This window comes from Artemia franciscana, chromosome 17, assembly GCF_032884065.1.
Source record: "Artemia franciscana chromosome 17, ASM3288406v1, whole genome shotgun sequence".
NCBI lineage: Eukaryota > Metazoa > Arthropoda > Branchiopoda > Anostraca > Artemiidae > Artemia > Artemia franciscana.
Window position 1 is genome coordinate 28032465 of NC_088879.1, and position 25482 is coordinate 28057946.

The following is a 25482-nucleotide window of genomic DNA, read 5'->3' on the forward strand; positions in this document are numbered from 1 at the left end:
GAAGTCCTACGGACATCAAAATTAAAATTTTGCCCCTGACTCCATCTTGGGTTTATTCATTCCTGTAAAAAGGCGTTTTCTACGATTTATCTTTTAGTTGTTATACAAAAGATCTTTCTCAACACTGACTCGTGAAGAGGGAAACAAGCTGTAACTGTTGCTATTTATACAAAAAAGGCCAATCAAATGATCGTAGAGTCCAATTTACGTGCATCATAGAGTCTAATATTTAAATGATCAATCGGCCGGTACAACCGTTTGCTATGCTCTTTCATAGTTTTAACCACTCAGTCACTGGTTTTTGTTGTTGTTTTTTCCAGTTTACTGCTAATTAATGGCAATGTCTGTTGGGTTTTTTCCGCTTATTTTCTGCTGGTTTTTCACATGTGCTCCTTTTTTAAACTTGACGCCCGCTAAGCTAAAACTGCATGTCCGCTTTGAGCATCTGTTGTATCATAAACTGAGTTGCAGTGTTTTCCTAAAAAAAATTCTTAGACGTATATGGCTGTGTAAATTTCCATCCAACCAATTCAAAGAATCAGATTTCATTTTTAGTGCCCTTAATATTTTAATAATTTACATGAATTGAGCTACCTGAATAGAACTATTGAATAGAACTTGCAAGTGTTGTCAGGATTGGAGATTTAAACTGATCCCTGAAAATTTCATTCCCTCGACTCTACTTTTCTCTTTAAAATATAACAAGCTTGTTTTCCACGCTGCTTTCAAAGGGAGGCTCAGCAGAGCAATTTACATTCAGTCACACTTCCATCATACTGGTCTACATCATCCTGCAGACAATCCCCTATTTGCTAAAACAACATAGCAAATGGTATTTCTTATTGAAATGGAAATGGAAATTGGAAATGGTCAGAAATATAAAACTCATAAATATCAAAAAGACGGTACTAAATACTAAAATCAGCTTTTTTATTATAAGACTGAAAAACCAAAGGGTCACTATCCAAGCAATCTAAAGGAACATCAATCTTCTTCTTGTATCAATTATTACGGAATACTATCATCATCAGAATTCGGTTCACCATTTAATACAATTTAATGCAATAAATACAATAAATTTAATGCAAATATAACAAGCTTGTTTTCCACGCTGCATTCAAAGGGAGGCTCAGCAGAGCAATTTACATTCAGTCACACTTCCATCATACTGGTCTACATCATCCTGCAGACAATCTCCTATTTGCTAAAACAACATAGTAAATGGTATTTCCAAAAAGGTTTACCCAAGCAACAATGATCACTGTAGTTTGATGGAGTTGTAATTAAAGTGACTTCTCCGGTTGCTCAACCTTTTGCTTCATATGATTTTGCTAAATTTTTAGTATGGGTTTTGAAAATTAGTACCATATTTTGTCTTAAATAACTGCACTCTATTGCTTTGACAAGACAAATTGGGAAATATTAATATCTATTAGTCATTCGTTCTTTGTCAGTCGAGCGTTGTCTGAAGCAATCCCAGAAGAAGTTGTCACGAAAGAATCTTTTTGTTTTGAATGTCATTTCCTTGGAAACTGTGTCTTGTGTGAATACATTATTTGATTTATTTATTTAATGACTCAATTTATCAAACTCAAACTTGTAATACTTGCATTCTAAGTACGAAAGTCGTATTTAAAGTAATTCCAAGTTGGTAATAGTCATTTTAATGACATTGTTTACCGCACTCGCTTCAGATATATCTGGCAACTTGAGAGCACTCCAAGTGCTTGATGGTTCGAAGAGGTGTGAAGGAGCACGTTAAAAAAAGCAACTTAGTTTTAAAAAAGGCATCATTTAAGACTTAATCATTGCATGAGTAATTTACATACCATCCCAGCTCTCAAGTCGTCGTCTTGTCCCCAAAAAGGTTTCCAGTAAATGTCTGACCATTTGACTTCTACAAAATATTGGTAAAGATCATTGGCATCAGATTGGCGTGCTCAAGGATATGGATTTATTTTTATTGTTTCAATACTGATTGTATATAAAGTTGTCATTACCTTTTTTTCACGAAATTCTATACGGCCTATTCAGGGGAGTAGAAGGGCCTCCTTATGTGCCAATCTCCCAAATACCAAAGGATGTTCAGTATGTTCTATGGCTTTCGTGCCGTCCGTCTTTTTATCTTTTTCTTTTTTTGCGAATATGTCCCCACAGGCTCATGTACATCTTGGCTGGCCTACAGTTAGGAAGAAGGACACTGTAGCCCATACATCTTTATTTGTTATAAAAATTAGATTGGTATACAGATTTTTCCAGTCCTTATAAGAAGGAATGAGCCGGAGGTATGAACTTGCAAACACGTTCTTGGGGCCTAATTTAGATTCTAGATCCATTCTGGATCATGGGCGTAATTTGCCATGGGGAAAGGGGCACATACCCTACCCTGGCTTCGGTTTGCCCCCCCCCCCAGCTGAAATTTAGTTTCTTCCAAAATCTTGTCAAAACTAAGATAAATTTGCATAATTCAAGCATCAACAGAAATATATCAGTTTTTTAGTACATATTTACCTTTATAGTAAAAGTAAATGAGGAAAGAACAAGAAAGAGAAAAAACACAGACTTTGAAGTCTGTATCTATGAGGTGAGTGGGTGCAAAGTAGCTATGTAATTGAGGCTATTAGAAGGCCTACTACGGTAATCATTTTTGGCTTATTTTTTAGTTCTTACTGTCATTTCACTTGATTTAGGAAAATTGGCTCCAACTCCCCTCCCCCCAAAATTTTTGACGAAATTACGCCACTGTTGTGGATGGGTTAAATCATTTAATACAACACTTTCGAGTTTTCGAGTAGTAGGGGTTCTTGCACCTTTTTTGCTACTCTTTGCCACAGCTATCATTGACTTCATTACATTTAGGTTATATTTAGGAAACACGGAATGTATCATTTATCGTACAAGTTACATAAAGTAACTCTTTGTTTAAATAACTGAAGCGCGAAAAATATTGAAAAAATGTGCTTATAAAGTCGAATATTATCATCAACTTGCATTCTTAAAAATTAGTTGATCTTGAAGCTCATTGGCTTGCAAGAATACTTCTCAGGTTTGTTTTACGCCTTAAAAAAAAAAGAAAAAAAAGAGCTAAATAAACCTAGCAACGTTCTGCCTCTTATTTTTGTTATGGAACTTAGAATTGTCCCCAATTGGTTTGCGGATGACTGACATCTCTGTTGTCTAAACGTGGTTTCCTTGGTTACTCCTCGTGTCAGAAGAATTGGGTAAATTTTTTATGTGCGCCCTGGGTGGGTAATAGATGATCCTTTGGCTTTGTCAAGTACCGCCAACACAGTTCGTTGATATGTCAGTGAGGTACTGCAAGTGTGAGGGAGTAGATCTCTGGTACTACGGTAAGACTTCTTTTCTCAAACGGGAATTTCAATCACTTATATTATAGTATCTAGCGCTCCTACTCCCGTCTGTGTCTATGAGGTGAGTGGGCGCAAAAGTTCATTAATAGCTATCTGTTTGAGGCTAGTGGTAATATGGTAATCGTTCTTAGTCTTAAAGTGAAATTGTAACGATTTTCGTGATAATTTTTGGTACTCTAGATCCAATTTGTGCATATAAATTATATGCAGCTGTTAGTTTAGTTTTTGATGTCCTTGTTCTAAATTGTATCTACAAGACGGAGTGGGCGACATTAGTAGTTAGTCTGACTTTATCGAGCACTACAATAATTTTTTTTTTCAAAATGATAGTCATTTGCACGGTAGTTTCTGGTGTACTTGTTCCTTTTCTTGCTCCATTTTTGCTGGAGAACTTAGTCCAACTTATGTGTACACTGGAAGGAGTGGGTGTGAAGTACATGTAGTTGATAATCTAGTTCCCGATGTCCTTGCTCTAAATCGTATCTAAAGGATGAAGTGTGTGCAAATAGTAGCTAGTTCAATTGAGGTTTCTAGTTCTATGGTGAGCCTTTTTTGGATGAAAGTCGATTGTATTCAAATACATGAAACTAATTTGACAAATTTGCTAAAACCTGTGTCTAAATGAGAGAGCAGATGTAAAAGTCATTTTATAGCTACTCTAATTTCTAATGTCCTTGACAAGCTCCTATAGTACGAGGTATGTCGCGTTCTGTGTCGGCTGATTTCTGAATGGCAATTGCAAATTCCTAAGGTTTCGCACAAGTTGCTATCGGAATTTGACGTGGCACACCAGCGACTGCCGTCCTGGCCGAGTTGGTTGGTGCGCTGGATTCGGGATCCTTTGTCTGAGAGGACGAGGGTTCGAATCCCAGTGTGCCCAATTCTTCAGTTGGGACGGGGGTCAGTGGCGTGACTCTGTAAGCTTAGCCAGAGTCGACCCAGCTCTAAATGGGTACCTGGAGAAATCTGGGGAAGGTAAACAGGAAGGGTGTGCGAAAGCACAGGATGGCTGGCCCCCAACCCCCCATTGCACTTCCTGGCTGAAGGGCCATGAAACGGAGATCAGCACCGCCGGTAGGGACTGTAAAGTCTAATGCCGTATCCTTTACCTTTATCTTTTACCTTACACCAGCGACTGTCCCCCTAACTTCTTGTGGGAAAAATTAAGAACCTGGCTCTGTGTGAGTGTTCAGTCATTGTAGGGAAGGATTCTTTCGTCCGAAGTTGCATTATTGGGTTCCTAAAATGAAGTACGGTATCTCATTCTGGTAAACTAATTCGTCGCTGGTAGAAGAGAGATTTCATCTTGTTCGTAGAAGAAGTATATTGTATTTAATTTTTCATTATAATTCGGGTAAAATTAGTGTTAGTCCAGTTTGAATCCCTTTAAAATTCATTGTTCTTCCTTTTTTTGTATGGACCATCATTTTTATATTATTTAGTTAATAAGGCAGCCCTACGCGGTAAATGAGTTTCTCTTGGTGCAAAGATCGATAGTATGCCAATAGAGATGAGAAAATGTATCGGTAAGGTGACTTAAACAGAAGAATCGGTATTGTTGTTGGATAGACTTCGGGGAACTTACAGCTGACAAATAGCTGGTTTGAGAGGGTTAAATGGGGTGAAATTTTCGTTTTTGCGGATTTTACTGTATGGAAGGGTTAGAAGTACTAGCATAGATCTCAAGGATTCTGTGTATCTGTTCGCTTTGTTCTTTTTTTCTAATTTTCGAATTTGCAGATTCGAATACTTTTTTTGCTATAGTACTAAAGAAGTTCACGGCTTGTTCTCTTTTTTATTTTATTGTCATATATTATTAATAGAATAAATTAAGCTAACCTGAAGTGTAATCTGACTTCATGGTTAATTTGCCTGCCCCCTTTTATATCCCCCTTCGAGAATGTCGTAATCGAAGAATGGATAATAATAGACATGCGGTGCGTGGCAGGAAGACAGCTGCAGAATCCACCTTCCGCCGTGACTTCCTCTTGCTTGCATCTGACGCGTGCTGTGTAAGGATTCATCCAGTCTACATTTGCTATTTAACTGTTTGTTTGATTTTCTTTCTTGGTTGGTTTTGGTATGTTTGATTTTATTATAATATTGCTACATATCGTCCGGATTGTAACAGATAAGGGGTGAATGTCATTTCTGGTTATAAGAGGAGGAAAAAAATGCCCCCCTCCACTATAAAAATTTATGTATTGGTCTATGCTAGAAAGGCTTCTGAAGAACAGTTACTTTTTTCTTTTTCTCCTGAAAACTGTGTTGAAATCAAGTTGAGCAGTGACGTCAATGCGAAATAACGTACTGTTCCCTGGCCCGTACGCTGGGTTGGGGGGTGGGCTTCTCCCCTTGAAGTCCAGGAGTTTTCTGATTTTATGGGAGCTTCTTGTTCAAATTTCATGATCTTCATTTTTGATGCTAACATTAATATATTTTGGCCATATTTTTTTATTGAATGAAACTTATTACTCGTTGTTGTTTTTGTCTCTGTTTCTTTTTTGGGGGGGATTGTGTTAAACTTAAAATTATTTATAGGATTTATTTTTTTTGAATTAGCCATAAAAGGTGTGCTGGCATTACGCTGGAAGAACAAAACCTGGAATTTTTATGAACCTGGTTAACTATGTAATTGAAGTAACAGTGCAATGTTATTGGCTACATGTGGACTAAAGGGTTCAAGTGTTAAAATATTTGGGATAAATTTGCTAAGTCGTCAAGCTTAGTTAATCTATATATATATATATATATATATATATATATATATATATATATATATATATATATATATATATATATATATATATATATGGTTAATTTTATCAGATTGATAACACATTGGAAAGTATCAGAAACTAGATTTTAGTGTTTTTGCAACGAGGAACAAATTTTAATGTATCTGATAAGAACAAACAGTTCTTTCTCATAATGAACTGTCAGTAGCGAGTGATTTGTGTCAGTAGTAACCAAAACCACTATTTTGAAAATAGCAGCGTATATTAAAAGAATTTTTTTTTATGTCGATTACAAGTCTTTAAAAATTTGTTCAGTTTAGTTATCAGAAGTTGATAGAAAAACCTTAGCTCTCTCTAAAAAACAAAAAAAAACTGGCCTTTTGAAATTTTATGAGTGTTGATTATTGATGGCTAAATACTTAAAAAGCCCCTTTGTGTGGCTTTTGGTATATTGGCCTATAAGTGATTCCATTTACTAGTCGTTATATGAGGGCCTCGGGACACCTGTCAATTGTGTATATAGAACTGATATCAGCATAGCACATGCCTTAACACCTGGATCCGCAGTAACAGCTGTTATTCCAAATCATCAAAGAGGATCAGGAAACGATGCAAGACCTAAAGATGCAAATCTTTTGTAATTAAAGATTAGGTCCTTAGTAATGTCGGGTATTATAGCGAAACGTCTGCTCTGAAGTATTTGAGGAAATGTTGCATCTCTATTACATTAGTATCTTATTAGATATTAGCATTACTATTTATTTACTAGTGGTAGTGTTTACTACCATATGTTGTATCAGTATTATTATAGTAGTGTACTAAAAAGCACTCTAAATAAAAAAAAAAAAAAAAAACTTCTTGGTATGTTCATCGAAAAATGGCTTTTTTGAGTATTTTTGATAAAAAAAAAAAGGTAAATGTTTAGAGCGCTTACAAATGCTAATTCTAGAAGTGCATTCGTTTTTTAGCTTTCTAAAATCACCCTTCAACAAACTAAAAATGCGTAAAGTGGGAAGGGTTTTGAAGCCGAGGGAAATGTTCTTTGGCCATGGGAAGGCTTTGGTGAAACAAATTTGGTTGAATATTAATTATCGCAAGTGTTTATTACCTATAGAGCGAAGCGAATTATTCCGTGAGCCCTGCGGGCAGCGAGGAGAGGTCTGTATTCTGATTGATTGAATTGTTAGTTCATATTTATGGCCTATTTTTGTTTGCTCTTTCAGGTTTCAGGCCAAATTATTATTCAATAAATATATGATACAGACCTCGCCCCATAGCCAAAGAATCTTTTAAAACAAATTTAATCTCGAACTGAAAAACTGTATAATCTCCATTGCGTCGGAAGGCATTTTTTCGAATCAACGGAGCATGTATGTAATATTTAACTAATTGCTCTGATTCACCGGTTCACTGGCTAGTTTCAACTCGAAAGTGAATGTGGATAATTAGCATTAATGGATGCGTAAGTTTTTTAATTATCTTTCGACTTCCTACTATACAGAAATTGCCAGTGATGACTGGAAATAGTATTTAAAATATAATTTCATTCATATTGTACCACACCAACATTTCCCTCGGCTTCAAAACCCTGCCCACTTTAAGCATTTTAGTTTGCCCCATGGAGGAGGAGGGTCAACCAGAAATGGATGCGCTTCTAGAATTAGCATTTGTAAGTGCTCTAAACATTTGCAAAAAAAAAATAAAAAAAATTGCCCTCTCAGTTTTGAAAATGCATATCCACCCCTAATTTCCGTTTATTGGTCCCACGCTTAGTTCTACAGTTTTAATGTTTCAACGCAAGATAACGATTTTGTTATCATTCTATAGCCGAAATCCAGTTTTACCCGTCAGTTGAATTAAAGTTATGAAATTTGTCTTTCAAGTTAGATTTAAAAATACGTCGAAAATTGAAAAAAAAAGGAATATTTTCGTAGTTTTAGAGGCAAGTTGAGATTGTTCCCTAAGGAAAGGCCTCAATAATTATAATTCTGGTTCTATATTTTGGTAAATCAGAAACTAATACATCCTGTGACCGGCCGTTTACATCCCCTCCAAAATATACCTCCCGCATAAAATACCCCCTCCCCCACCCGCAGAAAATAAGGTTTTTCAAATTTGAGAATTTGTTTGATTTTTGTTATTACCTTAGGGGGAGAAATTTTGGTACTTGTATATTATTTAGAAACAAATTTGGGCTATAGATTTGCACATTAGAGGGGGAGGGGTAAACTATAGCAGGTGTGCCTAAAAAATGTGTTAAGTACAATTATTCGGCATATTATGAAGTAAGATTTTTTTCTGACTTCAAACTGTCCAAACGCTTTACCTTTCCCCCTTATTTGCAAATATATAGCCCAAATTATAAATTTCCCATATATTTTGTCACTTGTCTTTGTCTTGTCTCGCGCTAAGCTGAAAGACACAAACGAAGAAACCGTTTTGTTCTCACAAGAAACCGTTGAGTTTTACACAGCGTAAAATTGAGTGGTGCATAATACGCAAGTATCAAAAAAAAATTCCCCTGCGGAGAAAAAAAAACTCAAATAAAATTCTCAAATTTGGAAAGCCTAATTTTCCTTGGGAATATTTTTCCGGGGGGGGGGGGTAAACGCCTTGAACCATTACATCCACTGATGAAATTTATCTTTTCCTTTTGATGCAAGTTATAATTATAGACTTATCGTAAACTTGCATATATTTTTGTGTTAAATAAATAATTTTTTAGGTACCCGAGACATAGATTAAAATGATTTTATTGTCATGAGCTCAAATTGCTAATTATTTCTGTAAACGAAAAAGAGAACGTCACGTAGTTTCATAAACGGAGAAGGAAAGAAGGAACCAAATAAGATAGGTGAAAACTGATTTGACCCCGGTGCTGTCAATTGGGGAGGGGCAGAGTGCATATGACCCTAAGATCCCCTTAGATTGTAAAAAATGCCTTTTTAGGTATTTTGAACGAAAAATGCATTTTGAGGTATATCCATTAAAAAAAATGACAAAGTTTACCCGCTCCCCAGTTTTGTAAAATATATTTCACCCCATCCCCCTAAACTTTTTCGAATTGACACCACTGTTTGTCCTATTAATCTCCAACGTCACTGGCTCTTTGCAATGATTTATAAAAAAAACTTAAAACACACTACATAATAAAATATCCACCCCTTTGCTTGTTATTTTGACGCCTGTTTTCTTTTTCTTGAGATATTACTTCTATAGGAATTTAATCGATTACAGGAAAACGTCTACTGTCATTTAGGCATTAAGAAAATAAGAAATTCGTTTTTTTCGGTTGCAATTAGGCAAGAATCCCATATTGATATTGAATGATGAAGATCTGACTCGAAGATATTAACAGAACAAACTTAAAAACGAAAAATACTACTGTTTTCAAAGTTCTATGACTATCTACCTTAGTTCTTCTGCGCTAGGAATGGCACTTGGACGGATAATAGATAGACTTATCTATGAACAAATGAAGTCACACCATTTTTATGCAATCCTACTAATATGGGGGTTAATGCCAGATTTGCCTCTCACTGAATCGGACTATCTGTCTTGGCTTTTTCTACAATTAGCCATGGCTTGATGCCCACAACTAATTGATTTTAATTTAACAATTTAAGTGCTGTTCTACAGTAAAATATTAGCGTTGAATTTGTATTCTGTGGCTGTATTGCTAAATTAAAAATTAGTTTTGCCAATCGTTATATTACAGTGTTGGATTAACTAAAATAAAAAGTCTGAATAAATTAAATAAGAGATCCTATTGTATCACTAAAAATTGGCTCACTAGTTATTTACTCTTAAGTTAGTAACTCTGATGTTATTATTCTTGCTATGTTTTATTGTTATTATTGTTATATTGTTATTATTGTTATTATACTTGTTATTATTGTTATTTATTATTATTATGTTATTATTCTTATTCAACTCTTTTAATTATTTCTCTGTCAGCTGGATGCTTTTTGTGAAGCTTTACATTTATGTATTTTTTGTTGGAGTCGGGTTGTTGGCTTTAAGTCTTATTTATTTTACTTATTGCTGGCAAAAATTTCTCTCATCAAAATTATATTAGTTCGGACAATAAATAGATTTGATCGTTTGATTTAGAAGGGTTCTTTGAATTGTTGGGCGTCGACAATTTGTAAGGTATTTTAAGCCATTGCGTCTTTAAGTTTATCTTTTTGTATGGACATCCGAAGTCCTTTCCTTTGACAGGGATCTTGGTAGAATAAAAGATTCTTCAATGTCATGTTAGTGCGGAGCCATAGCAATTATATAGGTCATGCATAAACTAGGATACAAATACGGATATGGGGACATACCAAGAGTGGTTCTAAGGGTCTCAGCCCTCGGAGAATTTGAAAATGTATGGTCTAAATACAACATTGGCTATTTTCATCCCTTCGTTTGGGAAAATTCACTGACCAGTGTTAATGCATTTTTCCACAAATTCTATTTTAGGGAATAAATTCTACATATATATATGTAGATTTTACATAATACATATATAAATATGATATAAATCTGATATAATATTTATATAATATATATTAATATCTATATATGATATAATATTTATATGATATAAATATTATATAACATATATAATACAAATATAAATTCTACATATACGCTAATCTGAATATTTAAATTTAACATTACTACTGAAAAGAGATAGCCATGCAAAAAATAAACCTTCCCTTTCGTAACGCCTGTTAAAAACTTTTAGAGTGTGGTACGCTCGGGAGAAGAATTCTAGGAAATCAACTTAAGTATATTGTTGATCTTCTTGGGTGTGAAGGGGGTTGCTATTTCTTTATAAATTTTGAGAAATTCTGTTCAAGATAATCAATGTAGTTTTTTTTTTTTTTTTTTTTTTTTTTTTTTTTTTTTTTTTTTTTTTTTTTTTTTTTTTTTTTTTTTTAGGGCGAGAAATTCTGTAAAATTAACTTTCTCTTTCGAACATTATTCCTTTATGCATGGAATATTTACCAATAGAATTTCATAACGGACTTGGTAAGAACTTAATTATACAAAAATGCGCGGTTTAATCATTATTAAATGCTTTTTAGGCTTCATAAAGTAATCAGTTCATCATCTTATCCCAGTATTTTATTCAAAGCTTAATAATTTCAAAGTTTTCTCGGTAATTCTATCAACCGATTTATTTAAATTACGAATTGAATTGTCCTCGCTTATTAAGGGTTGTCGGAAATTGGAGAGGAACAGGTTTCGATTGCCTCCTTCTCCCACTAAATTTTAGAAATCACCTTTTTTATATTTTTGTTTTATATACCTTTTTTGGTGTTTTATGGACAAAAAAAAACTAAAAATGAAAAAAATACCTCCATAGACTTAGCAATACATTCTGCCCCTCCTCTCTCTTCATTTTCGGGAATTAGATTTCTTGTTTTTTGGCAATCAATGACGACAATGTAATATATATATATATATATATATATATATATATATATATATATATATATATATATATATATATATATATATATATATATATATATATATATATATATATATATATATATATATATATATTAATTTAATTATGAGGTGATTCTGTTATCGTAATCCTGAGTCGACATACAGAGCTGCAAAAAAAGTGAACACTGATCTTGATAGTTAGGTGCCAATTTTCTTTTAATTTTAGAACTGCAATTGTACAATCAAAGTCCATCCCGATGTCTGTCCTGGATCGACGGACCGCGTTGTTCAGCTCATTGGTCCGATTGATAATGTCATTCAATGCTTCTCCTCTATTTTGGACATCATCAAAGAAGTAAGTTGTACTCATGATCTACATAGTAATTGCAGAAAAGAGAGACAATTAGAATAATTATAGTGCGTAGTATGTTTAATTTTTTCCGTAAAAAATTTGTTGGGAATGAAAACGAAGTGGGAATTCAAAGTGTACTGGTAAAATAGATTTTACCAAGCAAAATCAAAGTGTACCTTTGATTTTGCTCTATAGTTTACTATCGAGTTTACCAAGTAAAATCTAAGTTAATTATAAAAACAGGAATAAAAAATTAGCCGTATTTTTTTATCTTTTATATTCCTTTTGCTTTGTAATGAGCCAAAGATCAACTAACCACTTTTTCAAAATTGACCCTTGCATAGTTATGTACGTTTTTTTTAATTAGTCATGTTCCACATGCTAATTTAACTCTATTTATTTTGAAACCAAACAAAATGGCAAAGAGGGAAATAATTTGGTTACCTTAAGACAATTTTATATTGCATTCAAATAAGCTTATAATTCAGTTGAAATGCAGATTTAGTAAATTAGAATTCAGCCACTTTTTCTTCAGTTTTTCCAATGCCGCTAAACAACGCTGTGGGGTAAAATACGTCTAAAATACGTAAACTACGTTGGTCTTAAAGGTGTTACAATGAAGTACGGCCGTTGCTGCACTTGCGCAAGAGAGAAAACTGGAAAGAAGTAGTTCTAAATTAAAGTGTCTTTAAGTTATGCTCTTTGGGGTCCACCTACATTTAGTTCGGTCGTTAAGAAGGGGAGTATTTTACACTATTTTTTGTTTTCATGATTTTGAGAATAGTGAGAAATAAGTTAATTTTTTGGGGTATTAATTACTAAAATCTGTAACCAGTACTATTTGAAGCAAAATAATGCTGCTTCATTCTAGGTATATAAGATTGTTTGGTGGTCGCTTTGCTAGATGCACCTATGTTTTTTTTTTTTGTTTTTTTTTTAGTTTTTCTGCCTTATATTCTACTGAAATAAATAGTTTTGAATGAATTCTTTGAAAACAAACATATATATATATATATATATATATATATATATATATATATATATATATATATATATATATATATATATATTGACATACAGTTGAGCTCAGGGTGAATAGAAAAAAAGGATCAGTTTCTGTTTAACGATTTTAAATTAATAACGAAGTAACAAAAAAAGAAAAAATAGCAGAAATAACTGCCATTTCCGTTATTTAAGAAAATGTAATAGGTTTTGATTGAACTTATTGAAAATAAACATATCCATACAAAAACAAATTAGATCTTTCGGGTACGCTCAAAACCAGACAGTTGAACATAGAGGATAAAAAGAGAGAATAATTTTCATTTAACAACCTTAAATTCACTACGAAGTACCAAAAAGATAATGAATTAGAAAATGAAGAATAAACAATAATAGAAACACAATAAATTAAGAAATAAGAATAATAGAAATTTTGCTGTGAATACCACAAATTCGTCAATTTAGAGATGAATTGCAGCAATAAATAAGGATCATCTTTCCAATAATATGGATATACTGTTGCTCTTAAATCATTTGACATTGTGTTAAGGCTGAATAGTTTCTTGGTAACGTTGTGGGGAATGATCGTTGAAAGAGCTATAATACATTGATATGTGACAAAATTGACAGGGATTCCGAAAGCTTCTTTTTCTAATTGGGTTGCGTCAATTATATTAGGGAGAAGTAAGATAAAACAATTTCCTTTTATTGTAAGAAAATGTGTTTTTGAATAAGTATTGTAAAAAACAAAGTAGGGAACCGACGGGGGACTATTTATACTTGTAGTAAAAGTTTCTTCGTCACTATCAAATCGTTTAGTGATTTCTTGTTAGCTTATATCAAATAAGTAACGGTTCTTCAATTTAGTAAATATTTCTATAGGCTGGACCACCACGGGGACCAATTGTACCTTATGATCCTGAATATGTTTCCGAACCTGTCGAGGATGATTATTTCCCACCAATGAGACCAATTGGCGGAGGTCTTCTTGGAGTACATGGAAGAAGTGGTGTACCACCACCTAGGTCCAGCTCTGTAGGGTAAGCACTTTTTAAGCGTTATTTTTAGCTTAGTTTGTTTTAGGCTCAACAACACTATACTCAGGGGAGAGACTGTGAGGCTTGAACCCCCACCACCACTCCTTCCAGTATTTGCTGACTGGTAAAAATGCATAAAAATACGTTTTTGATGCGTTCTTTAAGTTTTTGTACCCCCACCCGAACAAAAATCCTTGATTTAGCCCTGGGCGCAATCCTGAAAATAAGATAAAATTCTCTTGTACTGGTAATGCTATTGGTTGGGCGAAAGATTGGTTAGTGCGTAATTTTTCTCTATTAAAACATTCATTAAAACTAAAAGGAGTGAAATGGAAACATGAAAAATTGTTTTTAAAATTTATATGAAGAAAAGTTATTTTTAAAAGGCAAAGAATGTCCCACATATCTATTGTCCAAATCCTGTATATGGGTATATCCGAGCATGTACTCAAAGGGGTGGGAATTGAACCCCCACTATAGGGGGTTGGAATCGAACCCCCACTCCACCGAAATCTTATGATATTGTATGTTATATTATGATAATGTTATGATATCTATCTAAATTTTTGCGATTTTTCTTATGGTTTGCTTCTTTTTTTTATGGCACTTGGTATTAACCAAGTGACGCAAAGTATGTCGGTCTGTCTCGGTCCCGGTTTTGCTTCTTTAGGCACTTCCAGGTAAGCTAGGACGATGAAATTTGGCAAGCGTATCAGGGACCGGACCAGATTAAATTAGGAATAGTCGTTTTCCCGATTTGACCATCCGAGGGGGGAGTAGGGGGCCGGTTAATTCGGAAAAAAATATAAAAAAGGAAGTATTTTTAACTTATGAGCGGGTGATGGGATCTTAATGAAATTGGATGTTTGGAATGATATTGTGTCTCAAAGCTCTTATTTCAAATCCCGACCGGATCTGATGACATTGGGGGGAGTTGGAGGGGGAAACCTAAAATCTTGGAAAACACTTAGAGTGGAGGGATCGGGATGAAACTTGATAGGAAAAATAAGCATAAGTCCCAGATACATGATTGACACAATCGGAACGGATCCGCTCTCTTTGGGGTAGTTGGGGGGGTAATTCTGAAAAATTAGAAAAAATGAGGTATTTTTAACTTACGAACGGGTGATCGGATCTCAATAAAATTTGATATTTAGAAGGATATCGTGGCTCAGAGTTCTTATTTTAAACCCGACCGGATCTGGTGACATTGGGGGGGGGGAAGTTGGGAAGGGGAAACCTAAAACTTGGAAAACACTTAGAGTGGAGGGATCGGAATGAAACTTGGTGGTAAAAATAATCACGAGTCCTAGATACATGATTGACATAACCGGAACGGATCCGCTCTCTTTGAGGCAGTTGGGGGAGGGGTTAATTCTGAAAAATTAGAAAAAATGAGGTATTTTTAACTTACGAACGGGTGATCGGATCTCAATGAAATTTGATATTTAAAAGGATATCGTGTCTCAAAGCTCTTATTTTAAATCCTGACCGGATCTGGTGACATTGGGGGGGGGGAGTTGGTAGGGGGAAACCTAAAATCATGGAAAACACTTAGATTGGAAGGATCGGGATGAAACTTGGTGGTAAAAATTAGCAAAAGTCTTACGTACGTGATTTACATAGTTGAAACCGATCCGCTCTATTGGGGGGGGGAGGAGTAATTCTAAAAAATAAGAAAAAATGACGTATTTTTAACTTACGAAGGAGTGATCGGATCTTCATGAAACTTCATATTTAGAAGGACCTCGTAACTCAGATCTCTTATTTTAAATCTCAACCGGATCAAGCGTAATTGGAGGGGGGCAGTTGGGGGACCGGAAACCTTAGAAAATACTTTAAGCGGTGAGATCAGGATGAAACTGGATGGGAGGAATAGAAATTTAAGATACGAGACTGACATAACCGGACCGGATCTGCTCTCTTTGGTGGAATTGGGGGGGGGGGAGGTAATTTTGAAAATTGAGGTATTTGAAACTTACGAAAGGGTGACCAGATCTTAATGAAATTTGATATTTAGAAGGATCTTGTGCTTTAAAGTTCTAATTTTAAATTCCCACCAGATCCTGTGACATTGGGGGGATTGGAGGGGGAAACCGGAATTCTTGGAAAACGTGAAAATTGGGGTATTTTTATCTTACGAATAGATGATCGGATCTTAATGAAATTTGATTTTTAGAAGGAATTCATGTCTCAGAGCTTTATTTCAAATCCCGACTAGATCTTTTGACATTGGGGGGAGTTGGAGGGGGAAATCTTGGAAAAACACTTGGAGTGGATGAATTGGGATGAAGCTTGGTGGATAGAATAAACAAATGTTTTTGATACGTGATTGACAGAATCGTACTGGATTCGCTCTCCTTGGGGGATTTGGGGGGAGGGGTTCAGTGATTTGGCAAGTTGGGGGCTTCTGGACGTGCTTGGACGATGAAAATTGGTAGGCGTGTCAAGGAGCTGCACAATTTGACTTGATAATTTTTGGGGGGCTAAAGGGAGAGTAAAAACCTTTAAAATCCAAAAATCCCTTTAGCCCCCCAACTATGGGGGGCTAAAGGGAGAGGAAAAATTAGAATGAATTTTGATATTTAGAAGGACATCGTCACTCAGAGCTCTTATTTTAAATCCTGACCGGCATTAAGCCTCTTATTTTCCTTTTTCAGTCAATCTGTTGATTCATAGAATTTTGTTAGAGCTCATACCATATGATCTCTTGGCTCTTAGCTCTTCTCGCCTCGTCACAAGTGCCATATGAGCTCTTAGCTCTTGTTTTTACTTTCTCCCCCTCCACAAAAAAATGAAGTTGTTATGTATGTGTCTCTTCATATGTTTTTTTTCTTTATTATTCTGGCTATGAACAGATGAATCAAAGAGTTTTTTCAGCGCTACCATCTTCTCCCTAAGTATTTTACCCTACCTTGTTCTACTCTGTATGGAAATATGCTGTTACTCAATCGATATAGTCCTATTAATTAAGTACAACCTAGCGTGATCACCGCGCTTGCTAATCCTGTAGCCTGTCTAGAACTGTGTAGGAAAGATTACTTAAATTTGAGACCAATTGACTGCAAAGGATACGTGTGATTAGGTGGGGTGATAGAGAGTACCTTACACCAAAATCAGATTTCTCACCAAGCAGCCTCGAATAACCGACGAAGCTCGACTTAAAAGATGGATGTGCTGAGGTCACATGACTTGAAATGGACAATGACGAATCCCTTATGACGTGTGGTACTGGACCCCTACGGGTCTCCGGAAGAGTGGTAGAAAACACTAATGGTCGTTCTTTTGATCGAGTTCACCCCTCAATGAGCTCTGCTCTCTGGCTGAGGATTGTTCGATGTGGAGTTCAACCTTCGCTATTCTATTTACCACTAGGCGTCGGAGGATCGGATTCTAAGTAAGTAAATTATATTAGAAGCTTCATTAGACTGGCGTCATAATATCCCAGTACACTTTTCCTTTTATTATGTAGAATGTGTTTTGTTATAACCTGTGATTTCACTTCGAGTTTGGAAAGAAAGAGGATAGAAAGCTCCCACGTTTTGCTACATTTAGTTGGCTAAGTTTTGATTAGAATGTCGAATTTCAGGTTTGGCGGAGGATTGAATGGCAGTTTTGCTGATAGTCGTCCAAGTCCTCTTGGATTTGGCGGTAGCCGTCCTGGGATGACCTCTGGTATGACAAGTTTCTCTCCAAGTGGAGAAGAACAAGAAAAATCATCAACTCAAGTTACCATTCCAAAAGATGTAAGTATTAGGAACTGATATGATTGTTAAAGTTTTGGCGCTCTCTTTGCTTGCTTTACGTGATAATCTGTACTTAAACAGTTTAGGAAATTATATAGATAAATCAGAATTGTTTCTTTTCATCACAATTGTCACCAGCCGTGTGCCATTTTAGTAAACTAATATGAGTTATGTTGAAATCAAGTGTCGCGTTTTCCGTCTTTCAAGTTCCAAGAAAATTGTACGGTTAAATGAATGTCATAAGTTGAGTTAATAAGTTATATAATATATAAGTTAATGAGTTATATTATTACATTGATAAGCTAAATAATAAAAAGAGAAGTGGAATAACATAAGTCAAATTTAGTTCAAAGTTAAATATTTCTGAGCTTCTATATTTTGACCATCGATATTTGCAGAATGAATGGAGCAACTTCGATAATTAGTTTTATAGCTATTTTGAAAAAAAGATGAGTTGTATGGTAAAACGAATGATCCAACTATACTGAATAGTTGAAACTAGAGACAAATTATAATAAGACTTTGAACTATGTTCAATAGGCATTTATCTGCTGTTTGGTGAAAAAAAAAGAAAGAAAAAAAAACCTTTGTTCTTAACCTGTACATTATCAATATCAATCATCATTGTCATTATCAATAATTCATATTCGTTGTTTCGGTCGTTGCTTTTGCAACTCTATAAGATAGACAATCGATTCTATCACATATTTTGAATACAAATAGGCGTTTTTTTCCTTATTTTGTAATTTTAGTCGTTTACAAGTCTGTTATAGTGTCTGCTTTTGTTATAGTTTTTCTGTTATTTAAATGTATGGAGTAAAAACAAGAACGAGATTTTTCTATGGATGGTTTTGCAAAGGTCTTGAGGCAACTGAGCGTTCCAGTCTCTAAGAATTTTACGAAAACTAGCGAGAGAGCTTACTCCCATTAAAGTTTCCAAAGAACATTTAATGAAAGCGTTTCGGGAAATGGAATGTGTTAAACTTGAGATGTTAACTGAAAAAATTACACAGATGCTGTGTATTTCTTTATGTATTTCTGGAAATTACATGATATAGAAAGGGGAAAATTTTGAGAATACAGTTTATCGCGCCCTGAAAGCAGATTTGTCATGCTTCTCTGGAATTCATCCCGAGATTAACGCAATAAAATATTTTGACGCTGAATAGTTCAGTTCCTTTACATACGAATCCTATCTTGTTAATGTTGTTCAACAAGTTTTGGTCTTCTGGGCACCCCTGGTTTTTCTGTTGTTTCTCAACTACTTGTTGTGCAGATTGTTCAAAATATGTGTTTTTGGTGTCCAGAGATACATCATTTATGAATAAAACAATGTATGTTTAGATCCTGTAGGAAAAAAAAATTCAAAAAAAACTTTCGGAAACGTCGTAGAATATCAAGCGGGGTCCTGTCGGGAATCGAAGAGCGTTATTATTTGTATAGAGCTAAGAACGTTATTGTGTTTTATGCATAACTAGGAAAATTGGATCATTACCTCACCCAGGTGGGAATAGAAAAGTCAAGGTTAAACTGCTTGTCACAATCACGGCAGAATCACCAAAAATCAGCCTCTGGGATCCTCTGTGGACCCCCCTTGTCATGTTAAGGGTTTGTAAAATTCTATCAGCCTTTTTTCTGCCATAGTACAACAAATAAGCTGGATAAGATAATTTAGCTCTCAGAAAAAGTGCTGACATGTTGATTAGAATAAAGCTGCATTGTCTGATGCGAAGCAACAGGGTTGCACAGTCACCATATACACTTTTTCAAAGAGCGGAAAGATTATGCGAATTGGCAGAAGATTTTCAAAATTCTGTACTCTTACATATACAGATAATCTTGCTCTCAGTTTTCGGTATTTAGTTATGAGCATGGCGTGTTTTGTTGATTTCTACTGGGTAATCTTTTTTCTTGCGGAATGTCCCTTTTCCATAAAAAGAACATATCAAGATTGTATGTATGAACGCCTAATTTTTGTTCATGATTTGCTCTTTTTTTTTTTTTTTTTTTTTTAAGATTTAATAAGATATAATTTATTTCTGATTGACTATAAAGAACAGTAAAAAGTGAAGTAATGAGTTATAAAAAGAAAAGAGACCAGACCAGAATAAGACACAAACTAGCTACTGAGGAAAATTTGAAGGTTTTTTTTTTTTTTGTAAAGTATTAATCCAATGTGGTAAGCTAGAGAACTTCGATGAAATATTGTAGAGGAGTTCGCCTGACTTGGAGGTAATAATCAAATATTTCAAGATAGCTTTTGCAATTTTTAGCCTAGAAAATTCTAAAGGCAAACTAATTTAACTCTGGTGCTGTAAAGAATTGAGTTTCAGTCTTTTTCTAGTATGACCCCCTCCCCCTGTTTGCCGGTCTTCCCTTGAAACGTAGAAAAATTCAAGTATAGGTTTAGAAGCTAGAAAAATATACATAATATGAAGAAAAACAACTATAAGGAAAAACTTTTCCTTATAGTTGACAAGAAAATCGAAATTAAAAAAAGGAAAACTTTTAAGAAAATCAAAATGTAAAACAGAAATAATCATTAATAACGCATCTTTGTTTTTGGGTATTATTTATTGAAGCATATGGCTCTTCAAAGCATAAATTAAATTTCATAAGCGGGTTTGCAGAAACCGCAGAAGCGAACTTCATTCAAAAAATCAGAATAAATTGGAGATTCCTTTCTCATCTACTTTGAATCACTTTCAAAACAAGCTAGCAGCAACTTCTGTAAATTTTTCAGGAGGTCTAATGCTCGCGATCTGAGTTTCACTGTTACTGTTTGTCATGTCTAGAAATACAATGCCACTTTCAGGCTTGGTAAGCACAGACTTGCTTGCCAATTTCGTCACAAGAAAATTTATGAAAGATGAAAAAAAAATCTTGGTATTTCTGTTCGAAAAGTACCTTCCTTAGGTGTTTTCAGTAAAAGGGATAAAAAAGATTCCACCCTCATTTATTGTGAAAAATACATATCACCAAATCCTTTTTCATGAATTTGCGCCACTGTCTTTGTGTTCCCTCTGAGGGTTTCATCATTCAAGAACAATATTTAAAATTCTGGTGTTGCTATCTGCGAACTTATATATTACTAAGCGAACATGTACACTCCTTAGTCAGGCGTTAAATAAAAAATGGTTCGAAGTGTTAATACATGTATGTTCATAGTGTAATATGCATATTACTCGTGTACTCTGGCTTCAATAAGTACATCTATCCATTTGTCTGCCATTTGGTTATATGCTTCTAAGAATTCTATACTTTTTTAGATGGCTGGAGCGATTATTGGTAAAGGAGGAAACAAAATAAGAAACATTCGTGCTGAATCTGGTGCTCATATCCAAATTGATGACCCAGTTGAAGGATCAACTGATCGAATCATTACTATCTCTGGCAATTCAAACCAAATTTGGAGAGCTCAGTATATGCTCCAGCAGAGGTAAGGGCATTAGAGGTTTAGAGGTATAGGCTTAGAGTAAAGGTATTAAGAGACATTAGAGGTTTAATGATTCACAATATGCTTCGTTAAGAACAACTTTTTGCGGATAACTGTTTAGCTTAAATTTGCATATTAATCTCACTGCATGTCTATCTTCCTTAGTTCTTCCCAGGGCAATAGACTATCATGAAGAAGTGAAAATAATCAATTTTTTTTATACAACTCTGAAAAAGTTCAGCTTTGTCTATCTATCTTGGCTTTACTCTAATTAGGCTTTGAAGTCTTAGATCACTTTGACCAAATTTTTTACTTCTTAGGGTGAAACGAGTTGGAGTATCATAAGCTTCATTTTTACGAGTATATTTGAGAGCAAGATAGACACACATAATCCCAAAAGACAATATTAACTGTTCAGGTAACAGTCTAAACAACTCCATGATAAGCATATTAAATAAAACATAAAAAAAAACTATGGTTTGAATTTTGCTTGAGTGTAGATAATGATTTTAGGTGTATTTAAGTCGGAACTTGCCAACTTGGCTGCAAACAAATAATTTGAAATTTTAAGTAAAAAAAATTCTTTTTCAGCCTTTTTCGTATTAGTTATTATTTCTAAAAAGAAAACTTGTTGTCTATAACTAAGAATCAATTAACTTCTTGGACGCTGAAACTTCAAAACCATAAAAAAGGACGTGGCTAGCCCACCCTTAAGGAGGGGAAATGAGCTCCCGTATTCACCCCTATGTATATATCACCTTTTCAAAACCAAAAAGATCTAATGCTATCCTGACAAATCAAGCAGATAAAAATCAAGCTTAGCATATATTCTAGGGGTTAGTGTGAATTTAGAAAAAAGACTAAGAGCATTTAATCTATTATGTCTCTAATCCTGTTCCTATTAGAGACATAATAGATTAAATGCTCTTAATTTCTGAACATTTTTTTTTTTATTTTGGCTTTTCATCTTCGACAAGATTATAGGATTTCAGCAAGTCTTTTCAATACTGAGAGAAGATGAAAAAGAAAAATATCAACAGTGATCCCCTGGTGATAAAAAAAAATGGTTTTGAAACGGCGTGTTGATTAGGGCTTTATCATATGGAAGACTAGTGATTTTGTTGTTTGTATTAAAATTAACAAAAAGTCACTAATCAGCCTATGGTGATGACCTGCGTGTCTTCGATTGTTCTTCAACCCGAATATGGCCTTGTTCAGAAGGTAGTCTATGTCTATACATTTACAATATAGATTGCAAATGTAACAGTGAAATCGCTCCTGATTGCTTCGTACGACATGGGAGGCTAAAGGCAAGCATACACGAAGAGGCAAGGGGGAGAGTAAAGCGAGTCTATCCATCACCACCACCACCCCTGTCCAAAGATATCCCAATTTGTGAAGGCTATCCTGTATTTTTTTCAACAATTGCTCCATTTTTGGATACGAAAAGTCTCCTAAATTTTTTACAATCGATTTTCTTTTCATCTGTTCGCAAGCTTTGGTTCATTTTATGTGTTTTTTATGATCTAAACTTATTGTGTTTGTTTTGCTTTTGTTTAGTTTTATTTCTTCTTTTTTTTTAATGGGTTTATTTAAGGTTTAGAAATGATTAAAGTAACTATTGAAATTATTTGTCATCCAGTTGTTAAGATAAACGATTTACTGAAGAAAGTAGTTTTTTCTTGGAAAATATTCAGATTGCTACTAAAAATAAATACCCTTGAATCTTGCTAAATTACAACGCTCCAAGGCTGGCGATGTTTTACAGTTCTTTTCTCATTAAAGTTTTTTTTATAATTTTAGGATTGATTTAATAAATTTGAATCAATAGCAAAATCAAGGTATTAAAAAGATGAAGTCACTTTGAAAAAGAAGAAAATGCCCGAAAACAGATAAGCTTGATTATCCTTATTAATTTTATTTTGGCTCTTAAATATTTCCATTCCTGATGAGTTGAAGATTCGTATGCTTATTGTGATAAACGTCTGGATCCCAAAGCCAGGATTTTATAGTAGTTAGTTATACACAGGTTCTTAACAAGGCTTCATGGTCTTTTGTTACCTCAGTTTGTTATTAGTATCTGAAAAGAAGACTTAGTTATATTTTTTTTTTTTCAGCGTCCGTGACAGTATGCAAGGAGGAGGTGGTAAGCGGTTTTAAGAGACGTCATAAGTGGATAACTTCCAGTCTTTGGTGGTAATCTTTTGTAACTCCCAAATTTTTATTCATAAACCTACATTAAAGTAATATGTGTTAGTTTTGGCTTTGGATTTAGAAACGGATTGGCTACAAGGCAATTTTCGCGATGTTTTGGGTAACGAGTATAACAGAGCAGCTTAACTGGACGAATTTGGGCTTTTGAAGTTTTGTGTGGATTATGTTAGTTTCTTATCTTTTAATTCCAGACCAAATTTTGTCTTAATCACAGTGTAAAAATGCCTTGTCTGTCCTAAGCTTTATTTATTTTATTTACAAACACAATAAATGGGCTCGGGTGTCATTGATGATTCGAAAGGTTTTAAGGAAATATCCATTTGATCTCATGTCAGTGACGTTTTTGGAAGTCTTCATAACGAAGCTTAATTTCCTCTTGGAGATTGAATTTGTTCTCTGGACCGAAACTCAGTTTCTGGACATAGACGCAGCTCTCTCATGTTCAAATGCTTGTGCAAAGTAAAGTTGGTATCAGTAGACCAAACATTATTTTCTCATTAATTATTTAGATTTTAAAAAGCGTATTGGAAGAATTTCTATTATGTTCTTTGGCATATATTATTTTTGCACATGGACAATCTAAGTTTTAAAATTAGGAATTGCACAATGGTCGTCTGTTCTATTGCAAGTTTCTACTTGGTGCGATTTGCAGAAAAGTGTAATGCGAACGATGCATTTCTTTCGTTGAATACGCTCAAAAATACTTGAAGAAAACCTTTAATTTATCTTATAGACGAAGAGTTCAATTCATTTTCTGAAGGGGAACTTCGTTATTGCTAAGTAGAAAAAAAAGAATGGTAATAGAGGGATAATGGTGCATAAAAAAAGAGAACAATCAGCTACACATTTGATTTCTGAAAACTATAGTTTCAACACCTAGGGATTTGCATTTTTACACAATATTTTGGCTAAAAGTCATCCGCGACGGGCAAAATATTGCTGTTTCCCGAAAAAAGTAGTTTGTGGGAATTGGGGGTAAAGTTGTTCAAGGGAGGGGGGGCAGCTGCTCCTGGGACTGCAGCTGAGGGGTTGCCCACTTCGATCAAATTTGTCACTGTGATTCGGCCTTTTTTCGCTTATATTTGAGTCGAGAGGGAGTGATGTAATTAATTTTTTCCCGAGAGCCACCAACCCTAGGAACGGCTCTGACTAGGGGTTGCCTGTAAAGACCATGAAAATATTCAGATGGCGCACATCATATGCATACTGACACGCGTGTTCCACTGCACTCGAATCAACCAAGGTCTGTACCTGATGTATACAGTCAATAATCTATGAGAATAAGCTTTCGAAAAGCAAGTTCTTGTCTAAATATATGGGTTTTTATATTCTATTTTAATTTCCCAGCTTTTATATTCCCAAACTGTATGGGTCTTAGTTTTCTTAAAACATGATTTTTGTCCAAATATTTCCATGGTTTAATTTTCATTATGTCTTTCTTACCTAATGGGCCGAAAACCTTGTCTCGAGATGTGGTTATCCCCATCGACTCACCCGCACTGCGGTGAGCAGTTTGTGTGCCGTTTGTTTTCTCAAGCCGCTAAATTTTTTTCACATTGTGTTTGGCTCCTGGTAATTTTTTGCAGTCGGGCACAGGGTAATTTACTGGTGCTTTCCGTAGAATACCCTTTTTGAGAACTATTGCAAGTGATGTGATAGCAAACAATATGGCTTCATCTCCTTCCCAATTAGCTTTCGTAAAAGAAGTACCTTGTATTGATTTTGTTTGCTCTGGAATCTTACCTAAATATTAGCAAAAGATTTAAAAGAAGAAGAGAAAATAAGATTTTTTCATTAGAGGAAAGATATTTCTGGTAGATTACCAACCTCACTGATAACGATTAATGTAACATATTGGATGAAATACGAATAAGTAAAAATTACATTGAACAATTTGTGATAACCAACTTTAAATAAAGAGCGACACGGCCCAATTGTAACTGAAACTGCAAAAATGGAATTTTGGTAACAATAGATAAATAAAAAGAATTCAATTGTTAAGGTGATTCCAAATAAATAAGATTCATTAAGTTTAATGTTACCCATAAAAAGTTACGAGCCTGAGAAAATAGCCTGTTTTTGTAAAAACGAGGAAGCACCCCCGAAAAGCCGAGAAATCTTATTAAAAAAGGGGACCA

At 34.6% G+C, this 25482-nt stretch overlaps 1 protein-coding gene across 3 annotated transcripts in view; it reads left to right on the forward strand.

The window, feature by feature from the left end:
- The window catches only part of LOC136038100 (heterogeneous nuclear ribonucleoprotein K-like), a 69405-nt gene extending 46019 nt beyond the window's left edge, over positions 1-23386 (forward strand). For all 3 annotated transcript variants that reach the window (XM_065721112.1, XM_065721111.1, XM_065721113.1), the window contains 5 exons: positions 11784-11912; positions 13794-13951; positions 17538-17694; positions 20964-21133; positions 23248-23386. In XM_065721112.1, the coding sequence (XP_065577184.1) occupies positions 11784-11912; positions 13794-13951; positions 17538-17694; positions 20964-21133; positions 23248-23290 (657 nt within the window). In that variant the 3' untranslated portion in view covers positions 23291-23386. The remainder of the gene's footprint in view (positions 1-11783; positions 11913-13793; positions 13952-17537; positions 17695-20963; positions 21134-23247) is intronic.
- The last annotated feature ends 2096 nt before the right edge of the window (positions 23387-25482 follow it).